Genomic DNA, 19,900 nt, shown 5'->3' with positions numbered 1-19,900 from the left:
GATGCTTATGAAGGACCTCAATGTGTGCTGGGTACATGCATAAAGACAGTACTACCATGCCAAAAAAAAAATGGATGGAGAAGATTTGAAGTTGAACAACCGATTAGGTAGATTTTTTTTTATGTTGGTATAGTATTTACTGAGCCAACATTGTATGCAAACTCCAATAGTTCAGTTTAAACATATTTATTTATAGTGGATTGGGAAACAAGTTTTACAACTTATATTAATCCATTTCCACGTTGCGGGTGCGAGTGATTCCTTGTAGCGGCATTAGCCTACTCTTTTTCGAAATCTACAAGGGTGTCTTTAACATGCAAGAGATATGGCTCTCTCTTAACACGGGTCAGCCATTTGTCGTCCATTTACGACGGACTATCATCGTTTTCTCAAGACCGTACTCGCAAATGGTGTCAAGGGAAAGCCGAAAATTGAGTTCCTGAAATTTTCATCCGGAACGGGAATCGAACCAGGAACCTTTTTGTCAGTAGTCCGATGCACTAACCACTACACCACGGCTCTTAATAGTTAATCTATGAAGGTCAAATATCAGCATGACATAAAGGTATATTGTAATAAATGAAAATAAAACCTGAACTAAGTGCACGTGTGAGAGAGAAAATATCAACAAAAATGTATTTACTATACTTTTATTTTTATTCTTTACATGTAATTACTCTATTTTGATATGTAGTATCCTGAAAAGTAGCAGTAGCCATATCCATGAATGACCTCTGATCCTGAGATATAATGTTTCACACAAACTTTGTCCCCCTTGGTGAGTTCCAAAACAATGTTTGTACTTTCGTTGCCTCCATTTATTTTTGTTCCATACATTAACACTATATCCTGACCATTTTTGTCAAGACTGGCATGAAAAGTAGCTCCATTTCTGGACATGATAGTAGCTGAGATATGATAAAGGCCTGTATGGGGTACTGTGAAGTAACCAGTACTGGGATCATATCCACCTCTACGATTCAGAACTACATTGTTAAACTTGATAGGTACTTTTCCCGTGATTGTTGGCTCGCTAGTAGTCAGACTCGCTGTAAAAGCTGGTCTATCTCTTCCTGTGTTGTCATCTGCAAGAAATAGGCTTTTATTGCTATGTCCTCTAAATGTTATTACTACAGACAGTAACTACTTTATACTATCTTTTAAAATTAATGTACAAATCAACAAATGCATTTCAATCCTTATAAAAAAAAAGTTTTGATTGATTTATATGTACATCTACATGAGGGTAAACAGAAACACCAGTTGACTGTATTTATCAACTAAAGACCTATAATAAAATAATCTTTGAATACTGTAAATAAAATCATCATAATCACCAGGATTTAAATTTTATATTTATGCGAGACTCATGTTTCATCTACAAAAGACTCATCAGTGACGCTTGAATAAAAACATGTAAAAAAGGCCAAATGAAGTTGAAGAGCAATGTTCCTACTTATTTTCACTGATATTTTATTTTTTTTCGCATTTTACCCTTTTTAGTCCCCTTGTCTCCTATTTAATTTCCTGCTTTTCTAATGGACTTTGTGTAGTTTTATAAGGAAAGTTCCAAGTTTACATATTCACAATGATGTATATATATTTTACTTATGACATTACTTACCTTTATTTTGCATGGCCACTATCTTGTCAATCATTTTGTCAAAAATCTTGTTCTCTAAAATTGAAAAAAGGAAAAATATTAAGAGGGCTGTCTAAATAGATTAAATAACTTTTAAAGTTTCAGTCTTTGTAAGAATCAGGCAATTGGGATAACATTTAGATCAAAACATGACCAAAACAAGAATGTTTCTAAGTTTCAAGTTAATTGGACTTCAACTTCATCAAAAACTACCTTGATCAAAAACTTTAACCTCGGAAGCAGGACAAACAGACGTACAGACGGACGAACGAACAGACAAACAGACGTACAGACCAGAAAACATAATGCCCCTCTACTATCGTAGGTGGGGTATAAAAACCTACCAACCTAACCATCTTGATTTGAAGTTACCTTGTCCTGAGTTAGAAATGGTGGGTCTTTGTTTTCTGTGGGTCTGGTAATTAGAGAAATCTGTAGATCAACTTCATATTTTAATAATAACAGGACTAAGCAATTCCTGTAGGACCTTATTAGGGACGTCTGGATCGATATTTCGGGATATGGGACATTTTTTCTAAGTAAGGCATGATGGGATTTCAATTCCTTTAAACTTGGGACCTCTGGTTTTCATGTAATTAACCCCGGGATTTCGGGATAAGGACCATCCGACACAAACACACACACCCCCCTTATATATGTAAAAGTTTACTGTTTAGAAACCTACAAATTGTTCGCAAAAATCTAGAATGTTGAACAAAGAAATAGTTTACCTTTGCTGTATTTAACAGAAGAACCCATCACATCTTTTTATTCTAAGTAGTGACAAAGGGTTTGCATTAGATACCAAATGAGAGATATTTACCGTCATTAAGATATAGTTTAATTTTGTATTTTACGTGTTTTGATAGGTTTGCATGATTTAAGATTCTGTAAATTCAGAAATTATTGCGTGCATTTATTATTGCGATTTTGTGATTTTAGATTAAAATATAATTTTAATTTTTGCAATATTGAGAGAAAAATCCTATTATATATACTAGTATATATATAAAAAAAATCAAAATGCGAGATTATAAAAACATTGCAATAATTTCTGAATTTACAGAACATAATTTACTTACCACACGTCCCTCCAGCATGAACAACATCTATTGATACCACAAGCATGATAACAAATACTGCTGCAAAAGTCATACTGGATGGTGAAATATGTTCAGGAAAACTGAGATTGTTGGGGAAAAGTTTTATATTTACACTGTATGGATTCATAATTACTGGTTTGCATGCCTGGCAACAGATGCCTAAAGGTTATTAGAATGAAATAGGATACTGCAATTGACTAGACTTTGTTTACATGTCCTAGTTGAGTTCTTTTCACCATACTGTGTAAAGTGTGGATTCAGTATTATTCTTGGGACAACAAATTTTCAGTTTTGTGGATTTTTAATTGATACATGTATTAACACATTTTGAATTTTCAACAAAGAAAAACATTTTTAAAGGCTTTTATATGATAATTTGTTAAAAAAAATAAAATGTCCACAAAAATTCAATATTTTGTCAATCTAAGAACATTAGTATACACGAGGATAAATTAATCCACAATGTGCATTGTATTAAAAATTTAACTATAATCATTGTAAGTTGTACATGTATGACAGGGTTTAGCTGATCTTCAACTTTGTTTTCAGGAAATATGGATAATAGACAATGTAAAATTTGTAGTAAGTAAGACCTCAATCTTGAAAAATAATTTCATTTAAAATCAGTTAAGTAAGTGAGACACGTCACTGTGTCCACTAGTATCTTGTCTTGTCTATGTTTTAGTGACTGTGCTAAGGTTGATTTAAATAATGGTTGGGGGTTTGTCCACCTGACTGCTTGTGTTTTGTTTATGCCTCTATTGAGTTTACATTCAATCATTATAGATGATCAAATGTTTTGAAAGGCATGTTTGACACGTTTCATGAACAGATGTTAATTATGTGGCAACAGCAAAATTGCAAAATTTTCCATTTTTGTAGGGACAAAACTTGGGTAAGGTAACGTGACCCCAATCAACATGTTGCTTAGTTTGTGTTTGGAGGTAGTAAGCTTTGTGTGCAAGTTTTAAACATTTGGTTATGGCAAAAGTACATTTGAAGTTTGGTGGATAGTCTCTATGGCAATCATACTAAATCTCCATATTTTTGTATTCAGTTTAATTTGTTTAGAAACTGTATTAGATGGTTAGAAAGATAAATAATAAGGGTCACAGACTACTTTCTAATTAGTTACCGTTTCATTGATGTTCACCCAATCATATCAATCCAGTTTTTTCATAAGACAATATTAAGTTGAATTAATTGTGCTCAAAATGATAAGACTTTCTGACGTGGAGATTTCTTAAAGTTTCTGACGAGGCTTGTCCTGTTCTTTTGATTTCTTTGAAATAAAATTGGGAATCGAACAGGGAATGTATCAAAGAGATAACCACCTGACCAAAGAGAAGAAAACAGCTGAAGACCACCAATTATTCAACAGTAAGAAAAGCCCGCACCCAGAGGCATGCCTTTGCTTGGCCCTAAACAAATATATACAAAGCAATTTTCAAATATATAAAAGACAAAGCCTTTTTTTTGTTTACAAGATTACAGATTGGTTGATATGTTTGGTCCAAATTTTTCCAACCTGATTAATGGAAGAACAAAAAACAAAACCATTTCAAGCAAATTCTTTATTAAAATGAAACACTTTGTGGCAATTCATTGTTTGTTCATCAATTTCATTTATTTAAAAGCAAGGAAAATATGATTTGTGCAATAAAATAGCTGCCAAAGGCTGTATTGGAAAAAAAAATATAAGTATTTTAAAGGTAAATCAGTTAAGCATTGACAACAGGTAATTACTCTGTACATGTTTACCACCTTTTATACAACAAAGTCAAATTTATAACCACACGGAATAAAAATAAAACAAAGCAACAAAGAATTTGATTAAATAAAATGTATACCCATTACTTGAAACATTCAAAGTATGCAAAAAAAAATCACTCACAAATCTAACCCTAATATTAACTTTACTACTTATAAATAATAGATAATCAAATATTTTTTGATGGTCACAAAAAAATTAGCAACAAAAACATGAGATTTTGATACATGTATGGAATTTAATTAATAAGTCAAGAATAATACTAAACTTTTAATTTTGGAAATTATTGTCAAATACAGTTTTATTAGTCAGTGGAAAATCTTTTAAGGAAAAAAATATATCAGCCTTTAACTTTCAAATGATTGTTTTATGGGAAAATGTTTTATAATGGTCTAAAACCCTAAACACATGATTAAGATAATAACATTATGGTGATTAAAAATGTTCAGTCTTTAAACAGAAATGCCCCTTGAATATGAATTTATAAAGAAAACAGTTTTGATTCGTCTTATAAATAAACATCTAATAAATGCAAAAACAACATAGCTTTTGGAAAAAGTGATTATTTGAAACTATATGCAATGATCCAGCTTGTCTACATTGACAGAAGTATTCATACAGTCAATTTCAGAAGCAAAGTGCTTCATAGATATTAAACATATATTTTTTTAGGATTGTACCATAAAATCTTATTTCAAAGATGATGTAAAAAGGTAGCACTTAGACATTCGGCAAATAAATTTAGAAATTTGTGTTCAGCACTTAGGTTGTAAACTAATAATTAAAATGTGAGCACTATGATTTTAAACAAGACACTTAGGAGTGAGCATTTGATCAATTCAAAATAACAATGTCATTTATAACACAAAATAAAGGCACGGTAGCAAAAAATATATACAGTAAAACATAAAATATGAAGTAAGAGATTCAACACAACACAGTTATATATAGCAGGAGATTCAGCTCAAAGCACTAGATTCAGAACAATAATGTTCAAAACTTGACATGTAAAAATAATGTATTTAAACTAACAGGTCAGTTCTAAATTGAGATTAACAATGGTAAACTCATGCAACCTTGGTACTCCAAATATCCAATACTATGAAAAATGGGCAAAGATGAAAACAAATTGTCAAGACCCAGTAAATAATGGGACCACCCATGGTACGGAAACTTTTTTTTTTTTTTTTTTAAAAGTCAATAATATTGGAACTTTTTTTTATAACTTTAAAGGAGTATACAGATAATAGAAAGTGCCTTCTCAAAATTCTTTTTCTGTTAAAAATATTTACCCAGACAGGAATGTTGTCAATCTGCCTAAAGATTAGTTATCAATTAGATTTTATAGATCTTAAATTCATTCCAATTTAACTTTCTCATTAATAATTACTTAGAAAAAATACAGTAAATTAAACTTAATATAAAGTTTTTTAATGACTAAGGTTTAGCTATAGATTACATAGTACTCAGTCTTCTGACTAAACACAGACAATATTTTTGACACCTTTGGATGTGCATATCATGTTGACTAAAGGCTAAACTATGTTTATTAATTGTATATCTTCTGTTTAATATAAAATGTTTGATATGCAAAGATACTGATCTTATTTTGAGCAAACTTCACAAAAACTATACAACATTTGATCACACAAGTAAAGCTTTTAAAGTGAGATTCATTGTAACTAAATATATGAGTAAACTTTGATCACTGTTTATATTATGCAAAATATAAAGTAAAATAATCTTATAAATTAAAATGTGATAAAATCATTTTGTTTCACAGGTCATCAAGTTTTAAAGCTTATTAAATTAAAAAAAAAGATACAAGCAATTTTAATCAAGTTTTAAAGCTAAATAAATATTTTAATAAAGATACAAGCGAAAGTCATGTCAATAAGCTACATGGAAAGCAAAAATAAAACAAAATTAATTCATAAACAAATAATCAAATCTGGACAAGTGAACATTTTAATATAAGATTTTCATACATTGTGAAATAGAGCCTATGTGTTGGATCAAATCTTAGATCTTATGTCAAAGAGAAACCATATATTGTCTTAATGGATGATTAAAAGTAAAAGGTGGGGGTAAAGAGAAAAAAAGTGTTTAAAGGGGAAAAAACAACAACTGTTAGTAATCTATTGATGGATTTTCAAAGTAAAGTAATTTAGGGATTTGAAAGTTGCAAATAACCTTGCAGTATTCATATTATTATTCACAGACCAAATATGACAAGCTGCAAGTGAATTTCTATAAGTTTTGTTGTACCTTTCAATCAGTACTTGTAGTAAAGATTAAACATTATTCTCTGGAAGGTAATTTGTTGTTTTGACCACTCTTTTAGATTTCAAAAGATTACATTGAAGGTTAGAGTAATTTCTGGATTTATTATGCTAAAAATGAAAAAGATTTATTTTCATTGATTTTGGAGAAACGTAAGAAAAAATGATATATATGGTAGAACTAAATATTACATGTTACTTACACTATAAAACCAGTCACCTATCATTATTTACATTTTATTTACATAACAATCATTCCTCATTAAAGTTTACTTGGAAAATAAAATCATAAATAAATGTGATGAACAAATACATTAATTCATATTAACATTTATGTCACACATGAAACCAAAGAAATGTTCAAACAATGAATGTTGGAATAGAATCATGCACATTATGGTTTGCATGTTCTCTAGGAATTTGCTTATAAATTTAAATGATGGCAGCCTTTAACAGTGAGCATGACTTCTGAACAACAACTGGGGACATTTTAATCCCAACTGAATAATGCCACTTTGGTACTGGCATATACAGAAAAGCACAGCTTTATGCCAAATCGTAAAATGCTCACAAAAGTATCAGAAAAATAAAAAGAATGACAGCTTTTAAACAAATATCAGCATTATATAATCAAATAACAAACCCTGGATTAATGTCTATTTACAACAATGAAGCCATCATATATACAATGAACAAAAAAAAAGAAACAGCAAAAACCTACTCAAGTTAAAACAAAACGAAAGTTGAATTGTATAAAACTGAACAAAATTATTGAACTGATTAGTTAGGATTCACACATTTTCACTTGGAGTTCTAAAGGTGGAAAATACAATGGTCACCACTCACCAGAAGCATTTTATACTGAGGATCATTTTAAGATATACATTTAAGTTGTTAGTCATTTGAACCTGAGATCAAAAGTAGCAGTAATATCACAGAGGACTAAAGAGATCAGGGTAATGTTAACAATTTCATTTTCAGAAGATATAAAGATCAGCATTACCATGTCAAGATTGTTTTCTCATTAATTTAACCGATATTAATGAGTATTTAACTTCCAGGGAATGAAACAAGCAAACAACCTTCAGAAATTTCAACATTATAAATAAATGTGTGTAACGTACAATGAGTTAATCTGCTTTGTGTAAATACCTTTGGAAAAAGAGTATTTATATAAAATTGGTGATTGTTATGAGCTTGTAGAATTAAATAAGTTTAATATGATATTATGTATAATTCATTCTGATTGTTACATATGTCAAATAAGTTTTGTTCTTAAGATCTAGATGATTTTTAATAGTGTTCTACTCAGAAATATTTCAAGCCAGACAATGTAAATTTAGTTGGTGATCTCCTAGTTAAGAAGCCCAAATGTTTGGCAAAATTTGATTGTTTACCATACAGACCATTCTATGTGAAAAGTCTCCCAATTATAGAACTTAATCTTTTTGAAATTACTAAAAATAGACTGATTTAATGATCGTCAAGAGACATGGAAATGAATTGCTATTGAATATTTGCAGAATTAATTTTAATTCTATATTTGCAAATCTCAACCAAAAAAGTCAAATTTAAAAGATTAAATAATGGATTAATATTTAAGAGTATCAATAAAAGTTATTCATTAACCAATATCTCAAGTCTGATAATGTTCTGTAAATTTACATTGTTGTTTTGTTTGACAAAAGACACTTTCCTATGACAATTAAAATAATATAAAATTCAAGGAATAAATCATCAACAAAATCATATTTAACGTTATGATTCCTAATCTTAACTGCACAATTGCTTCGTTTTCATTTGTTATCATAAACATTTATGGACCACAACAAAAATCAGTAAAATTCATTCTAGCAATGTTTGAACAGTTTTACATAGCCCTATTAAAATCACAGTTCATTAAACTCATACATTTTTTATACATTTAAATAATTCATTTTCACTTTTTGCATCAGATAAGAACTTCATTGTGGTGGAGTAAAACAAACTACTCTCTCACTGCAGTTTGCCTTCTTGCTCTTATTCTAAGAATCTTGAGTTTCTAAATTTAAAACTTCATAATTATTGAATGATAATCATTATTCAAAATTAGTAATTAACCACAAAAATGAAAAAAAAAATCAACATGATAGATATAAATAAAAAGAAATAAACTTTTTCAACAATTAATTAAAGGATATTTCTTTTGGTAGATTTTATAAAAGCAGCCAATTAAACTGAATACAGTATATTAGCTAAAATCAACTTTTCAATTAAAAAAGTTTTTAATACAGCACTATTATTTAAAATATCAAAATTTAAAAGGTTATTTATACAGCACTATTATTTAAAATGCCAAGTATAAAAAGACCTTCAAATTAAAGTTTTTATTACAGCACTAATATTTAAAATCTCAAGTAAATAAATATGTAAAATTAAAAAAAAAACTTTTTAAAGGATAACAGATAAGCTTACTTTCAACACAAGTAAATAACCACAAAATAGTTTAGTTTGTACCTCTAAAGCAATACTGTGAAATGTCTTCCAATTTCTATGTAAACCATAGGAGATTTTAAGTCTGCAAATTTTGTGACAGACAGACATAATGACACACCTCTTTAAATTTCAAATATGTAGAGAACCAGAGAAAGCAAATTTGAGAAATATTAAACTGGATATTTTGACTTATATGTAAGATACAACTCTAAAAGAATTCAATATCATTGAACTGAGATTAAAGGGCAGTAAAACTTATTTTGAATAAAAACTGAAATACATAACAAACAACAATATAAATATAACAAGTGTAAAGTATTTAAAATCATGTGATCCTATTCATAAAGAAATCTTGCATGTAAAAATAGTTATCATGGGATATTTGGGATGAATTCTATTTTACAAATTTGATATTTTTTAAAGAATAGGAACATTTTAACATAATTTGTTCTAAATTAAAATAACAGGCCTGACTCCATACCCAGATGTTAAACAAAGTTAAAATATGCAATTACTCTGAAAGGCATTGATGTTTGAAATTAGTAAAATAAATAAAATATTTAATTCATAATAAAATTAATCAAATGTTTGAATATATTGTGTATGTCTCATAGTGTACAACAGAATCTACATTAAAACTTTCAAAGTAGTTAAAAGGAATAAATAGTTTGAAAAGAATTCATGAATATACATTTACCTGCACATTTATATGCTAGGCGGTATTGTCATAGAAGTGAGAGGTACAGATTCAAGTCCCACTTGGGGCGGAATTACAGAATCAGATCTACCCTAACATCGTTAAATTGATGTTCAAGGCACTTTATAATATCGTTACGCCTGGTATTTATTAATCATGAAATTCGATGGATAAGGTATAAATTGCAGTTGTCACTACACCTAGGCTGATATAATTATTTATAAATTAATACAAAATAATATACCATTCTCATTCTTACAATGTTAATGACTATCAGACAAATTATAAACAGTTCCACAAAATACTTTTTACCGACTTTGTTCAACTGTTCTAACTTTTGCATTGTTTACATAAAGAAAGGCTTTGGTATGATTTTTAAAATATTAAAAGTTTTAAAATACAACATAAAAATACCCAACAAAAATTTAAATATCAATGAACTAAAACTTTGTCAACATTTTATCCTGAACTATAACAGCAGAGCCTGAGCTCCTATAAATAAGAACCTGATCAGTTTATCACAAATATTACCAAAGGGATAGTTTTAGCAATTTCAGAATGGATCAACTGTTGAAGTAGTCACATGGTCATTACTGATATGAGTAAGAATATAATGTGTTTTTCTGGCTGGTTATTGCCAAAGTTGAAACATACAAAAATCAAGCTACATGTGTAATCTAGGTGATTTTCACATCTTTATAGTCTCATCTTGATTTCTGTTGAAATATTGCTCACATGATATCATACATTCATCTAATTTAAGACCATTGATACTTAATGCTGATAATTCTGAATTCATTTTCAATACAAATAATCAATCACATTGTCAACAATTTCATTCATAATACATGTATAATACTCAGTTAACAATCAAATAAGACTTCAAAAATTACACACTTTTAACAACTGTTCATAAATAAACAACTTAAAATATTAGAGATTCTTTATGTTGAGAATCGGAAATCTTTTAAACTGATACAAAACTATCAAAAATAACAAATTTTACAACATTTCAAAAATAAAAGATATTTACTTATGAGATTCACATTCTTTAACATAAAACTTCAATCTTTAGATCTTTGATGCTGTAAAAGAATTAACTATTGGACATGATGCTAAAGTCTTTTGAGTTTGCTAACCTTATGAATATTTGGTTGGACTTGATCATAAACAATATGTACATTCATGCTTAAATCAGAAACATTCATATTGGCTGAAAATATCTGAACATAAATGCTGCTTAGCCGTATAAAAACAAGGCAATAATTTGTGTTTCTGGTCATTGAGCATTACACACGTGGTGCTATCAGAACTATGCTGAGATCTCACGTATATTGGTAATCGTAAAGTTTGGATTAGATACGACTCCATCGTCTTCATCATCATCTTCATCCATTTTAAACGTGGGAACTTTATGTGCAGGGCCCCAAGCTGGTGATGGCTTCAATAAAAATTTGATTTTCTGCAAAATAGAATGTAATATAATTAGAAACTTCATTTGAAAACTTTAAAGCAGTTTGAGACAAAAAAAAGAAAAAAAAAGTATATCTCAATACTCAATATACAAACAAATCAAATTTTTTAACATTCATATCAAGAATTTCATTTTTCTGTCCTTTGGTCTGGCATTTGTAAACAATAAAAAAAAAAAATGGAAAATCAGAAAAAATGTACAAAGAACACAGTTTTTGAGTTAGTTGTTTTACTTACTTTATATGAGGGACCACTGAATATACCTTAAGTGATTTCAATGCAGATAAGAAGAATGAGAACTATTTTTTTAAAATAAACTAGAGGCTCTAAAGAGCCTGTGTCGCTCACCTTGGTATATGTGAATATTCAACAAAGGACACAGATGGATTCGTGACAAAATTGTGTTTTGGTGATGGTGACGTGCTTGTAGATCTAACTTTACTGAACATTCTTGCTGCGTAAATATATCACCATCTATAATGATTGGCCCAGTAGTTTCAGTTGAAAGTGTTAGTAAAAATTTACAAATATTATGAAAATTGTTAAAAATTGAATATCGATGTGTCTGAAATTTTCAGGGCAGATAGATCTTGACATGATAAACAATTTAACACCATGCCAGTTTTGCTCTTAATGCTTTTGTTTTTGAGTTATAAGCCAAAAACTGCATTTTACCCCATGTTCTATTTTTAGCCATGGCCGCCATCTTGGTTGGTTTGACGGGTCATCGGACACAATTTTTAAATTAGATACCCCAATGATGATTGTGGCCAAGTTTGGTTAAATTTGGCCCAGTAGTTTCAGAGGAGAAGATTTTTGTAAAAGATTAATAAGATTTATGAAAAATGGTTAAAAATTGACTATAAAGGGCAATAACTCCTAAAGGGGTCATTTGACCATTTCGGTCATGTTGACTTATTTGTAAATCTTATTTTGCTGAACATTATTGCTGTTTACAGTTTATCTCTATCTATAACATTATTCAAGATAATAACCAAAAACAGCAAAATTTCCTTAAAATTACCAATTTAGGGGTAGCAACCCAACAACAGGTTGTTCGATTCATCTGAAATTTTCAGAGCAGATAGATCTTGACCTTATCAACAATTTTACCCCCATGTCAGAACTGCTCTAAATGCTTTGGTTTTTGAGTTATGAGCCAAAAACTGCATTTTACCCCTATGTTCTATTTTTAGCCATGACGGCCATCTTGAATGGTTGACCGGTTCACCGGACACAATTTTTAAACTAGATACCCCAATGATGATTGTGGCCAAGTTTGGTTATATTTGGCCCAGTAGTTTCAGAGAAGAAGATTTTTGTAAAAGTTAACGCAGGACGACGACGACGACGGACGACAGACGCCGGATGCAAAGTGATGAGAAAAGCTCACTTGGCCCTTTGGGCCAGGTGAGCTAATAAAATAGCCTTTGATTTTGAAAGAACATGATTCAGCACATATCAAAAATTCAAAAAGTTTTTTAAACTGCTATTCAAATAAACTGAATGTCTCTGGCAAAACTTCAAATTTCAGTAAAAACTTATTTAATTTGAAACAGTTACAGAGAAAAAACTTGCAAATCATTTCAGGACTGAAACTGTTTTCTCATTTGAAGAATTTTTTTGAATCATGAAAAAGTTTGAAATGTTGCTGTTTATATACAAAAGGTATTTTTTTGCTTTGAATATGTTGTTTGCATGTTTAAACATTAGAATATAAAATTGTAATACACCAATCTAAAGGTAGTTTTATAAATGATTTACATCAGCTGACGTAATTGAACCATTAGATCTTAATGTGATGAAATAACATATACATTCTAACATAGGAAATGTACAGGCTAATGCACAAATTTTAAAAATGTCTATGCAATGTTAAAACTTACCTGAAAAAGTGACATGTTGCCCGAAGGAGTATAGTAAATTTTCTTGATGGCGAGAGCAGTAATAATAATCATAGGTATGAGTGACAGGACCCATCCTAGTCCATTGGCCCAGCCTGGATAGGTATAATTTCCGTATGCAAGAGGCTTGTACTGGATCAGGTTAAACAACAGTACAGACTGGAAAAAACAAAACATAAAAAATATAATATATATAATATTTCATGTAGAGTTTCTGTTTTATTAAATACAAATGAAACTATTGCTCACTGATGATACTAGAGATGCCTTTTCAAATAACTTTTAATTTCTCATACAAAAATCAAGCAAACCACATCCTTTTATTGGATCTTGATAGAACTGCAAAATGAACAAGAGGCTCTCAAGAGCCTGAATCGCTCACCTTATTTTTTTGGTTAAATCTCTCATCAATGATTATTTTGGCTTTTCAATTTATTTAAATGTTCTTTGAATCGTCCCATTTTCTTCAAAAGCAAAAAAAAAAAATCATTTTCTCCTATGTTCTATTTTAGCCATAGGAGCTATGTTTCTTGACATACAAGGAAATAAAATATAAAAATTATACTAGATACTCTGAAACTCATTTAGCCTAAGTTTGGCTGAAATTGATACAGCAGTTTCAAAGGAGAAGATTTTTTAAAGTAAGTCAACATGGTGAACAAATTGTGAAAAAAGTCTTTAAAGGGCAACAACTCCTAAGGGGTCAATTGACATTTTTGGTCAAATTGACTTATTTGTAGATCTTACTTTGCTTAACATTTTTGCTATGAACAGTTTATCTGTATCTATAATAATATTCAAGATAATAACCAAAAACTGCAAAATTTCTTTAAAATCATCAATTCAGGGGCATTATACTTGAAAAACCAGTTACCCAATTGGGCTGACAATTTCAGGACAGGTAGAACTTGACCTAATAAATACTTTAACTTCTTGTCTAATTTGCTCTAAATGCTGGAGTTTTTGAGATATAAGCCAAAAACTGCATTTTACCCTGTGTTCTATTTTTAGCCATGACAGCCATGTTTTTTGACGAAATAGAAAATAAAACACAAACTTTATTTTATACACCCTACTGATTATTCACTTGAAGTTTGGTTGAATTTGTTTGAGTAGTTTTAGAGGAGAAGATTTTTTAAAGTTAGCAAATATGATGAACAAATTGTAAATAATTGTCATTAAAGGACAATAACCCCTTAAGGGGTCAATTGACAATTTTGGTCATATCAACTTATTTGTAGATCTTACTTTGCTGATCATTTTTGCTGTGTACAGTTTATCTTTATCTATAATAATATTCAAGATAATGACCAAAAAATGCAAAATTTCCTTAAAATTACCAATTAAGTGGCAGCAACCCAACATTGGGTTGTTTGATTCATCTGAAAATTTCAGGGCTGATAGATCTTGACCTAATGAACATTTTTACCCCTTGTCAGATTTGCTCTAAATGCTTTGGTTTTTGAGATATAAGCCAAATGCTGCATTTGACCCCTATGTTCTATTTTAGCAATGGCGACCATGTTTGTTGATAGATCAAAACTTCAGATACAATTTATAAATTAGATACCCTAAGAAACATTCATTTAAAGTTTGGAAGTATTTGGCCAAGTAGTTTCAGAGGAGAAGATTCTTGAAATAGTTTACGATGACAGATGACAACGATGACGACAGACGACGGAAGACTAGGGACGCCAAGTGATGGCATAAGCTAACTTGGCCCTTTGGGCCAGGTGAGCTAAAAAAGTGACCACTCTAATTTGGCAATAAACAAAATGGCTATTCACTATGACAGTAAATGCAAATGATTTTAAAAACTACTTACAAAATGTAAAGAGAGGATTACATATAAACAATACTTACAACAAGTGTAAGGGGAGATAAGTACTTCCAGAAGATTGTGAAGAATATTTGTGTTTTTCTTGACATTGGACCAATCATCATCTGTATATCTCGTAAGAAATTTTCTGCTCCTGTTAATCAAATAAGCATGTAAATTAAACTAATATTTGAAACAGTCTGTTCAAGTTGTCAGGTGAAATACTAAATAGTAAGAATATTTCACTCTTTAAGACAGGAAAGTATTGAAACTAAAGCTTCTTAAAATCATGAAAATAATCCATGCACAGTTTTTTCTAACTGGATTCATTATTAATTGTGGGTTACTAATTTTATCAAATAAATGAAAGAAATATATGCATCAGTCTGTTTAGCTTGTAAGGCAGAATACTATAAAGTTAAATCAGTAGTATTAAAAATATAAAGCTACTTTAAATTAAAAAAAAAATTTAATTGTGGGGTACCAATGTTTGTTGAGATTGTTGATAAGGGTGAAACATAAATTTAAATTTTCAATGAAGAATACATCTTTTATAGGTTTGTATGTAAATTCATGAAATCAATAATTACCTAAAATAAAATGTTTTCAAAACAAGCGAGAAAATGTGTTCCCATGAAAACATATGTATCCACAGTAAGCAATCTATTTCAAATCATGAATTATCTGATCAATATATATATATTATATATATATGATGGAAATACAACGATAATGAACATATTTCAACTGGTCTTTAATCTGAATAAAAATATATCCATAAAAGTATCGCTTAGTAGACAGATTTCCATGAAAGTAACCATCTATGGTAAATCTGTCTCTTCAATTTACTAACTACTTTTATCTCCACAAAATGATTGTGTAATATATTCTGCATACAGCATGCTCACAAATGTTTTGTTTTATTGTTGTGGTTTAGCTCATTAACGTATACCCCACATCTCTGTCAAATTCTATCTGATTAAAGAAAGGTGACACTGATAGATGGATAGATGTTTTAGATCCAGTGAATATGATTACTGCTATGTGCTTGTTTAACACTCATAGCTGGATTCTGACAGTGCAACATCCCATGTCTTCAGGAAGACATTTCCATCAATCTATCCAAATAAATCAATCTGACTTTGAGGTGACCAGTGTCAGCTCTTACTCCAAAACAAAGAAAAAAGACTTGACACTATTTGAATACATACCATAAACCCAACCAACCAGGGCACTTTCTCCGGCAGCCATAATAAACACTGACCAACTAGATACATAGTTGTCCATCAATTGTAGCACAAACATACCACCCTGAAAAATTGTTAAGAGAAGTTATCTATCAACTATTACACATAGCAACATTCAACAATATAATGTACAAACATAATTAATTGATAAATTACTGATTAGTTGCTGAAAATAAACATTCAATAGTGAAAAATACAATATCATATATCAATAATTTTGTTAAATGATTGTACATATAAAGCCAGAACATGTTTTACTAGTGAAGCATATACAGAAATGAACATTTCCGTATAAAATTCTAAACTGTAGGTCACTTAGTATATCATATCTGAGAAATGAGTGGATCTTGTCGCTAGTTTTTCTTTTTTTTTTAGAGCTGGTAGCGAAAGCAATCTGTTCTTCTGGTGCAGTCTGTTATAATCTTATTGGGAAGCTAATCACTTTTATCCCGCAAACACCAAAAACATAAGGTAGAAAAACTGATTGTATATTTACCTGAGTTGTAACAATGATACCTCCACAGAATCCAATGATACATGTGACTAGTACTACCCATACTTTCTTCTTTCTCAACTCTGGGTATGTATCCTGAATGGCTGTCAAGCAGGTCTCTAACAGAGCAAACTAGAAATAAACAATTATAGACTTCAGTAACCTTATGTTTTTAAGGCTTAAATTAAAATATTGTTTGTTTGCAGTTTACCGACCGACCCTTGAAAATCCTCCCGACTGTGAAGATTTTATTGCTTTAAATTTAAAGAATTTTTTTTTAATACCTCTATTGACGCGATCCGGATCTTTGGGTCCTTTCCGGAAATGATTTAAAGTCTGGGTCAATTACACATTTCAAGTTCGGTTTTTCTTAGCTTCCCGTCAAGCGTTCATGTGACCATTTAATGATAAAGCACATGGAAATTGTTTACAGGTATCCATGAAGTCACAGAGGAGTACTTTACGCTGTCGTCTCGTGTCAATTTTAAGACAAATAACAAACAAAAAAGTTTATTAGTAAACTGTTTATACAGATTCAGGCACATGTAATGATGTGTGATGATATCATTGACGATGATGCAGCGGATAATCATAACTGACACGATATTCGATAACCATTCTGTCTCAAACAAATCAGGTTCAGAATCTGTGGAGCCTGACTTTATGGAACCAGGAACATAAATATACTGTTCCCAGATGGAACCAATTTCAGTGGTTAAATAATTTGACAGCAGCTTGAAGTATGGCATATTTTCTACAAATCGTTGTGAAGACGACAAAGATGAAACCACTCATCCGTGACTTAAATCTTCATGGATATCTGTAAACACGCCTGTACAGAGGAAGGGCTCATTTAAAATGTTAATGGATATATAGATCATGCCAAATCAATAAGAAGCAGCCCTAACTACACAAAGATGTAGAGAAAATGAATGGTTAGCTTGAAAAATAAATATACTCTCTCTATATTAAATCTATCTTCGATTGCAATGAGTATACTCCTTTAGGATAAGGGGGGCTGCCCCACTCATTGCAATTATTCTCTTTCTTACAATATTAAATATACCAAAACTGTGTGGCCTGTGTGATTTCAATTTAAACATGTCCTTAGGAGCTATGCTTCCAATTTTTTTTTATGCATTTAAAACATTTCAGTACAGACCATTTACTTTTAATGGGGTGCTATGGATTTCACCCCAAACTTTAGATTTCTTTGGTTTTCATTAAAGCCTGGCAAAAATATAACCTTATCACATATAATTAAATATTGTTCGAGATATGAAAACAGTCGGATGTCTTAATACTTTTTTTCAATTGAGGAAGTTTCAATGGTTATTTTTTTTTTATTAAAAATACACTCTTTAATAATTGTCTTATAAATCTTTAATATATACATTTTTCTGGTGAAAATACTCTACTCATGAAAACATTCTAGTAAAGAAGCATACATGTCTGAATATATTTCTTTTAAATAGATCTAGTCATAATGACATTCCTTGTTTATAAGTGTTCCAGTATTTAATAATTATACCATATTTTATGTCATAAATTGGATAATGACACTATGTTAAAGTTTCAGTTTTGGTTAAAAAAAAAATTATCTGAAAATGCCTGTTTATTTGATGTTGGTTTTCAGCATGTCCAGTGTTTGTTGTTTTAAAATGGGTTTTTTTCTTCACAAGAAACTTGGTTTAGTGTAACTGCATGCTTGTTTAAACTGTATTTTGGCTGATAAAATAAAATATTTTTCCTACCTACCGACCCTTCAGTTTGAAGGTACAGTCGGAAAACTGCAAACAAACATATTTTTAAGGTTGGCCTAAAATGTTAAACTGAGTAATAAATAAAATATACTTCTCTATAACACATACAGCAAGAAAAAATAGTTTTTTTAAACAACTTATTCTGCAGCTGATAAATATGTTGTTAGTGCTTGTTTGATATTACCATTTCCACCTTTGTAATTTTCATTTTTGTCACAATCCAAAGTTAAGGGAGAGTAGATTTTTAACAAGCTTAAAGTGATAAGAAACGAGTGACCCGTGAAAAATAATGTTCTACAAATTCTTGAACCAATGCATACAAATATCATAAACTTAATCTCCTGTGCACAAATTTATCATTTTTTTCGTGTAAATTTTGTATAATCGTCCATATTTTTTTTCAATCGGTCAGTGTTGTTGTGAAAATATGGCAGGTAATCAAAGTTCATGTTTTGGAGCCAAAGTTTAACGATTGTCACCTGTTTGTCAACAATTGACAAAAAGGCAACAAAAAAGCATGGAAATTGAGCACATGATTAACATGAAAATTCAACTTATAGTTTATTTTAAGGACATCCATGCATATTGTGATCCCAGGATTTTTCTGAGATAGGTCACACCGATGTCACTTTGCATACGGAAAATATGTCGGAGGACAATTAAAATAAAGTAAACTTCTTCTAAAAATGAATAAATTAAAGAATTTTCTTCAGAAAAAAGAAAAATGTACAAAGTTTTATAATGAAAACTTTTCATTGAGTTATAAAAACTAGAGGCTCTAAAGAGCCTGTGTCGCTCACCTTGGTGTATGTGAATATTAAACAAAGGAAGCAGACAGATTCATGACAAAATTGTAATTTGGTGATGGTGATGTGTTTGAACATCTTTCTTCACTGAACATTTTTGCTGCTTACAATTATCTCTATCTATAACAGTAGTTTCTGAGGAAAATATTAGCGAAAATCTACAAATTTTGTGAAAATTATTAAAAAATGACTATGAAAGGCAATAACTCCTTAGGGGGTCAATTGACTATTTTGGTCATATTGACTTATTATTAGTTCTTACTTTGCTGTACATTATTGCTGTTTACAGTTTATATCTATCTATAATAATATTCAAGATAACAACATAAAAACAGCAAAATTTCCTCAAAATTACCAATTCAGGGGCAGCAACCTAACAACTGATAATTCAATTCATCTGAAAATTCCAGGGCAGATAGATCTTA

The 19,900-nt window shown here is 30.1% G+C and overlaps 2 protein-coding genes across 4 annotated transcripts in view; both read right to left on the bottom strand.

Annotated features, from left to right (window-relative positions):
• Positions 1–660: 660 nt before the first annotated feature.
• On the bottom strand, positions 661–2,938 carry LOC134683899 (collagen alpha-1(X) chain-like). Its single transcript, XM_063543206.1, has 3 exons — positions 2,725–2,938; positions 1,625–1,678; positions 661–1,085 (listed from the first exon to the last, which is right to left on the bottom strand). The coding sequence occupies exons 1-3, from the start codon at positions 2,870–2,872 to the stop codon at positions 679–681; spliced, it is 609 nt and encodes a 202-aa protein (XP_063399276.1). The 5' UTR covers positions 2,873–2,938; the 3' UTR covers positions 661–678.
• Positions 2,939–4,304: 1,366 nt separating this feature from the next.
• The window catches only part of LOC134682920 (sodium- and chloride-dependent glycine transporter 1-like), a 45,866-nt gene continuing 30,270 nt past the window's right edge, over positions 4,305–19,900 (bottom strand). For all 3 annotated transcript variants that reach the window (XM_063541840.1, XM_063541841.1, XM_063541839.1), the window contains exons 12-16: positions 16,910–17,038; positions 16,378–16,477; positions 15,211–15,320; positions 13,330–13,506; positions 4,305–11,432 (exon numbers count right to left, since the gene is read on the bottom strand). In XM_063541840.1, coding sequence (XP_063397910.1) covers positions 11,283–11,432; positions 13,330–13,506; positions 15,211–15,320; positions 16,378–16,477; positions 16,910–17,038 — 666 coding nt within the window. In that variant the 3' untranslated portion in view covers positions 4,305–11,282. The remainder of the gene's footprint in view (positions 11,433–13,329; positions 13,507–15,210; positions 15,321–16,377; positions 16,478–16,909; positions 17,039–19,900) is intronic.

Source organism: Mytilus trossulus, chromosome 9 (genome assembly GCF_036588685.1).
Source record: "Mytilus trossulus isolate FHL-02 chromosome 9, PNRI_Mtr1.1.1.hap1, whole genome shotgun sequence".
Lineage (NCBI taxonomy): Eukaryota > Metazoa > Mollusca > Bivalvia > Mytilida > Mytilidae > Mytilus > Mytilus trossulus.
The sequence above is the reverse complement of the archived record's forward strand: the minus strand, read 5'-3'. Positions and strand labels throughout refer to the sequence as shown.